Source organism: Molothrus aeneus, chromosome 4, assembly GCF_037042795.1.
Source record: "Molothrus aeneus isolate 106 chromosome 4, BPBGC_Maene_1.0, whole genome shotgun sequence".
NCBI lineage: Eukaryota > Metazoa > Chordata > Aves > Passeriformes > Icteridae > Molothrus > Molothrus aeneus.
This window is the reverse complement of record NC_089649.1, coordinates 40,868,975-40,879,230: the sequence shown is the minus strand read 5'-3', so window position 1 is coordinate 40,879,230 and position 10,256 is coordinate 40,868,975. Positions and strand designations below refer to the sequence as shown.

The following is a 10,256-nucleotide window of genomic DNA, read 5'->3' as shown; positions in this document are numbered from 1 at the left end:
AATTACAGTTTGAATCTATGTCTATGCTACTTATAACTTCCTTGATGTATATTTAAGAAAAAACCCCAAAAGCATACAATGCATAAAGTGCATCTCTGAGCAGTACAAAATTGGCCAGTAATGCTCTGCTGGAACACAGCTGCAGCAGAACAGAAATGAAATTCAGTTTAATACTTGCAGTTAAAACATGCACTTAAAACTGAACTTGCCCTATATGAGGTAAATTAAAAGAATGCAGATCTAGATAAAAAAATGAATTTGATAAAATGAGTTTTTAGAACTCTTACTCACCAAAAAATTAAAAAAGATTCAGATGCAATCTTAACTTGACCTTGAAACTAGGATTCAAAAGCACATGGCAGCTTCACTTAATGAAAAATTTCCCAGAATTTTCACTAAATACAACTGTTTATTGCCCAGCTGTAGTGGCACTGCATAATTCTCAAGCTGTTGCAAAGACTGCAGAGTAATCAGAAAATTGTCACAGGAGAGAATTTCAGACTCCTTTCAACTCTTTCATGGCATGTATTATAAAAGAGGCAGGAAAAAAAATACATCTTTTCCCTTCTACGGTATGTGTGGGACTTGAACACTTGCACATTAACATCTGTTTCTACCACTGATAGCAAAATGTCTTACCTAACTAGCATTGAACAGAAAAACAATTGTGGGTTTGAGTGAAAGCCCTGCTCATCAGCTTCAGAGGATCAAATGCAGAGACCTGTGGTATATTTTTCAGTCTGAGGTGTCAATATCAAAGACTTGCAGAGCTACTGGAAATGAGACCTCTTAACAAAAGAAATATATATGCAGATAAGAGGGAGAAAGAAGTCCAAGCCCTTAACTTGCTGGTGTGGCCAAACAGCTCATGTGAATTCAGACAAACCATAGCAGTTTCCTTAAAGCTGAAGTTAGAGACTTTTAAATGAAGAGTCTTCAAAGTTATGAAATGCCGTCTTCTTTATAAAGGCCCATCTCAGCTCTAAAAGGATCCAAAACAAAATCCTTATATAAATTCAGGGAAGAAAGGGGCATTTCCCTTACCTTTATTCTGAACCAGTTTCAAGACCTGTCAGTATCACATTACCATTTCTGGATGTGTAGATTAGTTGAAGCTTGGCAGTGAAATACAGTTAAAACTAGTTTAAGTACAGAAGTATTATCATAGTGCTGCAGATATCAAGATGGCCTTACAATATAGATGACAAGTATTAAATTGCTTGTTTTGCTTTCAAAACAGTATGCTTTCTCTTATGTGCATTTGTGTTTTGCTTTAAGGCTTATTTGATCAAAATTTATCAAACTAGTCCACAGGACAGTGATCAAGAAACATTCTTGCTCCAATAAAACTTCTTTTAAATAGCTTATTGGGGATGTTTTGCTGCTGATAAACTTGCATTACTTCAAAACTGAAAGGCGAAAAGAACAAACATAGAAGTGCACCATTTTTTCAAAAGCTCCAAGAAAACAAGATGTAACTAAGCTGAATTAGGATTTTCAAAAGAGAAAGCAGTAAACTGTGTAGTCACATATACTACCATCGACTTCCAAAGTATGCATTGCCCTGATTTTTTTTTTTTTTTGCAAGAAGACAGACTTACTTCATGAGACTCAATACATATCTTGAATACTAGTTTAACAGTCTTTACTTTTCATTTTGACTTCACTAGTGAGGTTCATCCCTTTAAGAAATGTAACTCAACATTAAGAAGCAACATAAGAATTCTCTACTTAACTTTCTGATTTCCTACCAGCATCTTATGTGCATCTTCAGCAATTCATCATTGATCTTCTATGGGAATGGATGGAAACATATAAAATTTAGGTTTTGTTAGAAAAAGTGGTGAAAGGCTAGATACCAGATAACATCAGTCAGATCTTTTCTCATGTATGTCTTAACAAAAAATTAGCTAGAGCATTTAAAAGAAATAATTGCAGAAGGACCCAGTATATTTGAGGCATGCTGCTAATTTGCAATATAAAGAGAACTATTGCTACATTTGAGCAATTTCATACATTAGGCCAAGCAAGTGCCATTTCTCGAGCACTATCTTCACTGGAAGCCTTGAGAATTCCTATTCACTACTAGAAGGGTCATTAGAATAAAAGAAAGCATCCCTGCATTAAAGATATTTATCTGGACCACTTTCAAAATCTAAAATTTCCTTTCTGTATCACCCCAACATACACCTCCTACTTCAGCAATTATTTCAGATGAATTATGTAAGGCTCCCAGATTTCCTCTCTGCATTGGAAAGAAGTATTCTTGTTTTATCCAGTACAAATTCAAGCAATACTTTTCCAGATAAATCAGTAACATTAATAGTTATAATTTCACTTGTACTTTGTTCTGCAACTTCAATGCTTACCTAAGCAATGTTTGTTTTTTAATACTAGGGAGCATTGTCCATTTTAGGTAAACGTTAGATTTTCATGTAATCCTCAGCCCAAGGCTTCTAATCAATCTTCTCAAAAAGGAAATTTGAGAATCCTTAAGCCATAACAAATAAAAAAAGGAGTCAAATGTTCAGAAGACAACTTACTGCCACTCATCTCCAACAGCAGGTCTGATCATTCTCCATCAAAAGCCATGATCCAGCCCCTCAAGACTATATTTGCAACCTGAGATCAGCCAGTAGGCCTGGAAAGCAAGGTAGGGATAAGGTTTACCCTCTATCCCATCCTACTGATGGTCAGAGCCCTTACAGGAGTTTCCTGCAGGAGCTGTTTACTTACTGTGGTACAGATCTCCCTACTGGAGCACTACTCCACTTCATAAACCTACAGTTCAAACATTTGCCTTTCCACTCCCCTGGTACATGCTAACTACTTGCAAATGCTCCATCCTGCTAAGGAATCAGATCATACCTGAGGAAACAGGTTTAGTGTGTTACTTACCTTATGATAGTGAGCATGCTGTGCACTGATTTGTGCCACCTGGTCTGACAGCACCGAGGCTTTGTGCCCTGCACAGCACATTCCCCCCTCAAGCCCCAGCTGGCACAGCCCTCTAGTGGAGATGCAGGAAGGAGTTCTGATGGCATTCATCCATCCCAGCTCCCTTTTGCTCATCTGCCTGCCTTCTGGGCCACTCTCATCTCACTCAGCACAACTGCCTTCTAATCGGCCTTGGCCACAGCTGGTGTCACTTTTCCCTCTGTACTGTCAAGGGACACCTTAGCAGCAAAGGACCTACAGGGACTTCTGAGCACTTGCAGCCCACCCTCAGGTAACCCCACAGCCAGCCCTGCAGAGCTGCTGCCTGCCTTGCCAAGCCCACCCCAATGCCAGTCTCAAGAGCCCTGCTGAGCAGGAACCCTAGGACTGAGCTCTGGTACCCACTCACCTCTCCATTAGCATCTCCCATTGCAAAGGAGCAGCAACAGCTGTTCTCATCTTTTTTTCCACCTCCTTTAAGGCATGGGGGTGAGGAAGTTCACTTTTAACTACCACCCAAGTAGTGTTTAGATACTACCAGCATACTTCAGGACAAAGCTCTTACATCATCCGTCAGAAACCTGCTGGGATTTGTCTATTGGCTCTGTGCCATGCATGCTTATGTTTTGTTAGTTTGTATCTATGAACTTTTTATTGAAAGCTTTTGCCTTCAGGCTTTTAAGGTAGTTGCCCAAGTCCAAGAATTTTGGTGTTGTGCCTAAACCCAGGTCTGGCCACATGCACACACAAATCCTACTTGGGGAAGAGCAAAGTTTACACCCCAGAGAATACCAGTCATGACTCAGCTCTCTACAGATCGATTATAATGAAGATTCCATCACATTTCCAGTTCCTGTTCCCCAAAATGTTAATATGCCCTCCTCTCAAGGGATCCTTCTACCACTTCAAGGCTTATAGAGAGATCAAGTTAAATGATAAAGACCACATCAGGATGCTTGACAAAACCTATTATGAAAAACTGAGTATACACCATAATTATATCATACCCAAAAACTGACTCCCAAGTATAGTCACAAAGACAAGAGTTTAATGTTGGCAAAAAAGAAAAGTTTAAGTTAGTGGTATTTTCTTCCTTGCAATAACATACTGATCATATGAAAGTCACTGGACAGGTCTGCTTATAGCTCGGAAGACTTTTACAGTTACAGCTGAATTTAAAACCCCTAACTCCAAACACATGATGTTAACACAAAAACCGAAAATGTAAAATTTGGGATAAAGAACAAACTCAGTTGTTAAGATGCTAGCAGAGATATGAGGCCTTTCAATCCCTTTACCATAATATGAGAAGTTCTTCAGTATCTCTCCCACCACCATTATTTCAGGATTCACAAGGTTCTTTAAAATACTAAAGTAAATTGAAACCAAGCGCCATCTGCTTGTAATGTCTTCTGTGAAAGGTCTGAAGCCACCCTGTTTCAATTATTTGGTTATTCAGTGCAGAAAGTTAAAGATCACAGAAGGTATAACAGTTTTTAATATTAATATTATAGATTAAAAATTATTGCATAGTCTTATGCATTTCCTAAAACAATGTTCTGTGGAAATGAAACATTTTAATATAAAAGGAGCAACTCTTTAAAACAAATTGTTTTCACTACCTCGATCTCCTATCTTTTTTTGATTTGTCAGTACATTTGTCCATTGTTTTCTCATTGTCTCCTCTGCACTTGGGGCAATACCACTTCCCCTTTGGTTTGTACGTCAGTCCAACACAGGAAAAGTGGAACCACTCAATAGGGCACTGTTCATTGTCACATCCTATCATTTCGCCGTAAGACACTTGGTTGCATAAGCAGTAAGTTGGTTCATTGGGATCAATTGCAAATTCTACAGGTGAAACCTCTCTCTCCTGTTTGGCTTTGGAGCGTTTTTTCTTCTTGGAAGATTTTGATCTTTTCTCTTTCGGTGGCTGGTCATCGCAGTCATCGATGCCATTGGCTATGTGGCACAGGTCGCGGCTCTCGCTGGTCCGCTGCCGACGAGGCCTGCGCGAGGATCTCTCTGGCTGGCACGACTCCATCTTGGCCTTTTCTAGAGGCTTTTCGTTCTCAGACAGGTCTTGGAAACACTGAGAGTGTGTCTCCATTTGACGGGCTCTGTTCTCAACCAGTTCTAGCATCTGAGTAACTATTTGAATTTTTTCATCTCCAAGTTCTTGACTGTTGATTAATGCACGCTGAAGATGTTGTTGCAAGCGTTTCTTCTGAACAGGATCGTTTTCAGACTTGTATTTTTCATAGACATCATCTATTTCTTTAAGGGCTTCTATAAAATAAAAATAATCATAGGAATAATTACACAAGATGGAACATGCTCAAGAAAACAAACATATTCTCTAACTGATGAGAAATAGTACAAATCTTAATTACAGTATACCCTACATATCATTCAAGTGCATGTGGTCATCAAATCAGTGTTTAAGGTCACAATATGTTGCAAGAAAATATTCTCATGTTCTAAGAAAGAGCAAGCTTATTTTAGCCACTGGAAAAAGAAAGGATAACACAAGAGAGGGGACACGACAGTTGTTGAGGCATGGATAATCCAGATCCTCCTTCCATTTGAAACAGGAGGAGTTTCTCCTAAGAGTCCTGACCACAATAATTCCAAAACTCCTCCAGCAAATCAAAGCAATCACTTTTTATCACACGAAGGATCCTGAAATTCACAGAATTGTCATATATCATTATATATAACACTCCAGAATTAGTTTATCCAGGTCCTCTGCCTTCCCCTCTTACTCATCTCAAGGTTTGGCATTACATTTTCAAGTAGACACAGTTATAAAAGGAATATGACAACTGAAGTTACATAATAGCAAATTTACAATCAGAATGAAAATCAACTTACACCCCTCAAAATACTTTCCCTATTGCCAAAACAAATTATTTTAAATCAGTGTTGAACTTTTCAGAATAGGCGACCTTCTCTTTAGTGCACCATAGGATATTCTTAAGCAACTAGTAAATGAGTGGCTCACAGTTTGGTTTCCAAGCTTTCCCTCTTCCAAGTCACGCAAAATAACTGCATGAGTTGCTGTGAATCTTTCACTAAATTTAGTTCTAAGAAGCAAGTTGAATGAACCCAAATATGAGATCAACGTCTTATAAATCAGTCTTAGTCGGTACTCTGCTGTTCTATATTGCTGGATTTTAAAATTACTTTTTCCAAGCCAAATGTTACACTAGATCAACACATAAAGGACAGAGAAATTCCAAATGGGGAAGGAAATAATTAGAAGAGCTGGCAGTGAAACTTGATGTGGTGTTAGGTACAGTATTGGTTCAGTCATCACACTGCAACAGTTCAGTAAGAACTTCGGATTTTATTTGAACAGGTAAGGGAGTTTATAAATGGTACAAAACTATTTACTTCTAAAGCAGAAGTTATGCTAGCAGAAGTACAATCTACCTCTTCCTAAAGACCTGCATTTAAATAATTTGCTTTCATTTTAAAAGAATTTTTCTGCACTGTTGTGAAATGATTCAAGCTTGTTATCTCAACATCATTCCTAGTGATATTTTTTTTCCTCCTGATATCTTGGAACAGTAGCTTAAACATGAACAACTGCTTTTTGCTATAAATTCTGAAACGTGTATGACAACAGGAGCCAGCTGAATTTTGTTCGGTTCCAGACTTTCACTATGGTAATATAAAAATCACTTCTCTGGTTTGTCCAGTAACTCAGCCTGTATTTTCTGTATTTTAATATAAGCATTCCAGCTACCATTTAAACCATAAGCTTTATTTCACTATACCTTCAGCTGCATCACTTGCCTCTGGCCCTGACAAGAGAAATAAAATTTTTAAAAATCGTACTCTCAGCTCCTGAGAAGCATGGAGTAGTGTACTTTGTATGCTGTTGAACAAGAACGGCATAACCAGAGTACAATATTGTACAACCACACAATCTCCCACCCAGACTTCTTTTTTTGGAGGCAGGAGGGTAGGTACAGATAGATGAGCTAGATTTCCCATATTGGGAATGTCCTATGCAGAGCCATTCACAAACAATAGCTGTTCACTCGTTGATACTGTGACACAGAACAACATTCATCCGACATCGGTTATTGCCTGGATGCAGCCTGTGAGGATATGCTGAACTTTACAGGGATCAACATCCACTAAAGAACGCAAAGAAGTTTTGGACTGATAGAGATGGAAGTTTACCAAACTACATGTGAATCCCCAAAGATTAGACAAGGCATTCATACACCCTAATAAACAGCTCTGAAACCTCTGTTTAAAAAAACAAAAACCCCACAAAAAACTCCAACCCTAACCAGGGCCCAGTGTTCATTACAGATAATCTGATTAAGTTTGGTGGAGCTAATAAAAGCTAAAACGATTTGTTTTCTAAGCACAAGAGTGACTTTTTCCCTCCTCCACAGACCACCATTACCTTTTAAATTAGCTGAAATAAGATAGCATTGCTGTTACATTTTTAGACTTGGGTCTAAAATATTTTTATGCCATTTTTAGGGTTTTGAAAATGTTTTGTTGTTGTTTTAAATCAGCTAAAGGCTTTGATTAAAACTAGCAACAAATTTATTATATGACCCAGTATTGGTGGCTGGATAAACAGACAGTAATAAACAGTCTAAAGAAAATATTTAATCTATTAAAGTCTGAGGATTGCTGGCTAGTCACCATGGCTCAGGAGGTAAAGAGTCAGCCTTGACTAGGAATTCAAAATGCTGCAGGCAAGTCTATGCCATTTAAACTTTAAAATCCCAGGCAACTTACAAAAGCCTGTTCCTATGTGTTTTCTCGGGTAATTAGAAAGATAATTGAAAGAATCCCTTCACAACAGCTGCCTCCTGAGGTGGCCCTTCAGCGTCTGAGAGGCCTTGCCGGTCCCCATGGTCCCTCCTGCCCACGCCGAAGGAGGGAGATGCGGCTCCGGTGCCGACTGCCCGGGATCAAATTCCTGCCGCACGGCAGGGCCGGCTGGCAGCTGCCGGGCACCGCCAACGTGCCCCACGAACTCCGCGGGGCGCAAGATCTTTCATCGGCACTGAACCTGCCTCCCGAAGGAGCCTTCGGGTGAGGTTCAGGGCAACTTCCCGCTCCGCAGCCTCCCTCCACGACCCAAGGGAACGCTGCTGGCGCTTTATGTGTCCCCACCCCCACCGTGCGTGCGGTCTACCGTGGGACGGGCGCTGGGCTCCGCCGGGACACCGCCCCCCGGCTCCGCACGGCGGGAGGAGCTGCGGGGAGGCCGATTTCCGGACCGCACCTCCAGCGGCAGCGTCGCCGGTTCGGGCAGCAGGGCTGCCCGGCGGGGCGGAAGCGACCCCAAACGGCGGAGCCGGGGCCTAGTGCCGGGCAGCGCGGCCCCGAGGCGGGGCGGCCTTCCCCGGGACCCACCGGGCGCCGAGAGCCCCGCGCCCCCGCAGGCTCAGCCCCGCGGGGCCCCAGCAGGTTTCACCCCGGCCCCGGCTCCTCCGCGCCGGGCGCATGTGCGGCGGGTGGAGGCCGTCCCCTTTCCCCTTTTCCCCGCCGCCCGGTGCCCCGCGGCGGCGCCCACCTTGGCACTGCGTGTCCATCTCCCGCAGCAGCGAGGCGTTGCGCTGGATGTCCAGCGGCAAAGACTCCACGCACTCCAGGTAGTCCTGCACGTAGAGCGAGAGCAGGCGGGCCCGCTCCCCGCCCGGCGCCGCCGGCCCCGCCACCAGCTGTGGCCCCGCCAGCATCATCCCCCCGCGCCAGCAGCACATCCGCCGCCGCCACCGCACCGCCCGCACCGGGCGCGGGGTCCTTGCGGCGACCCCGCTCCCTTCTCCGTCTTCTTCTCCTCCTCCTTCTGCCGCCGCCCCGTTGCCCTGGGGCGGCCACGCCCGGGGGGCGGGGGGCGGTGAGCGCTCGCCGGGCCGGGCCGGGCCGGGCCGGGCCGGGCGGGTGCGGCCGCCCCTCTGCGGGGTCCCGCGGGTCGCGCGCCCCTTCCCGCGGTGCCGCCGCCGGAGCAAAACCCCCGCTCGGCGCCCCCGCCCCTGCCCGGAGCGCGCATGCGCGAGGCCCTGCCCTTATAAGGCGCGGCCGGCGGCGCTGCCAGGGGTTCGCATTCTCCCGCCTTCCCCAGGCGCGCGCTCCCATTGGCCCGGAGCGCGGCGAGGGGCGGGAGCGCGCTCGGGGGGCGGGGCCTCCCATAAAGGCGCCCGGAGGCTCCGGCGCTTCCGCGCCCGGCGGGACCGCCACCCGCGCCGGGATCCCTGGTCCTGCCCGCAGTAAGAGCCGCCTGATCTATCTTTAACGAACAGCAAAGAGGATTTGGGATGAGCTGTTATTTAGGGAAGCTGAGTGACAGTTTTATCCTGAGAAATAATTTAAAGAGTATTTTAAATAAGGTATCAACGAACTTTGGCCTTTTCAACGCCACTCGCCAAACAGCAAATCTCGAAAATTTGACAGAGTATCCTGTCTTTCCCATGCCCGTTGCAGAATTTGTATCAAATCTTGGCCACAACAATTATAGTGGGAAAAAAAAGCTAAATTATATTTTTAGACTATATACTAAAATGTCGAGATTTCATCTCCTCTTTGAGACATTTTTCAGGTCTTTACTACATGAATAATAATTGGTAAGCATCAGGAAAAAAAATTAATTTTGCTGAGTCTTGAAACACCCCGAGGAGACCTGTATATTTTGCATTGTTTCATTTATACTTTAGGCATCCAAAAAGATATCAGGGGAAAATGCACATGGTAAATGTAGCAGAAAAACAACCAATAAAAAACAATCAGAGATTATTGAATTCAGGAAGAAAATTGAAAAGAAGCAAATTCAAATCCCCAGACTCTCTTCTGTCTTACATTCCTACCTCTAGTTGAGTAGCCAGCACTAAAAGAGTACCTATAGTAATCTTGTAGATAGCATTTCAGGATGGCATGATCTGGAGTAGTGGTGAAGCTGCAGCACAGGTTGCACAGAGAAGTTTCATAATCTCCATCCTGGGATATTTTTCAAGCCTGGATGAGGCCTTACACAACCTGATCTGGCTGTGAAGCTGGCTCTGCTTTGGTGGCCTCCCAAGGATCCCATCTAGACTCCTTTTTCCTGGGATTCTGTCTTTGTGTAGTCTGTACCAAATAGCTCCATGGCTACTCCTACAACAAAATTAATATCTCACATGATGGCAGTCTGCAACTGTTATTTTCTTAAAGATCCTAGTTCACAGAACTATTTAAACATTCCTAACTTCCAAGTCTCACAGCTGCTAGGCAGGTGTTCTACATGACAGGGATTTTCATATGTCTATGTCCAAGCTGTTGAGTAATTGTAGCTGCAGTCAGTC

The 10,256-nt window shown here is 43.6% G+C and overlaps 1 protein-coding gene across 1 annotated transcript; it reads right to left on the bottom strand.

The window, feature by feature from the left end:
* Nucleotides 1–3,963: 3,963 nt before the first annotated feature.
* Nucleotides 3,964–9,057, bottom strand: ING2 (inhibitor of growth family member 2). The gene is given in 3 exon segments (XM_066549069.1): nucleotides 3,964–5,226; nucleotides 8,492–8,816; nucleotides 8,818–9,057. Coding segments are annotated over 3 exon segments (1,236 nt in total). The 3' UTR covers nucleotides 3,964–4,555.
* Nucleotides 9,058–10,256: the final 1,199 nt, after the last annotated feature.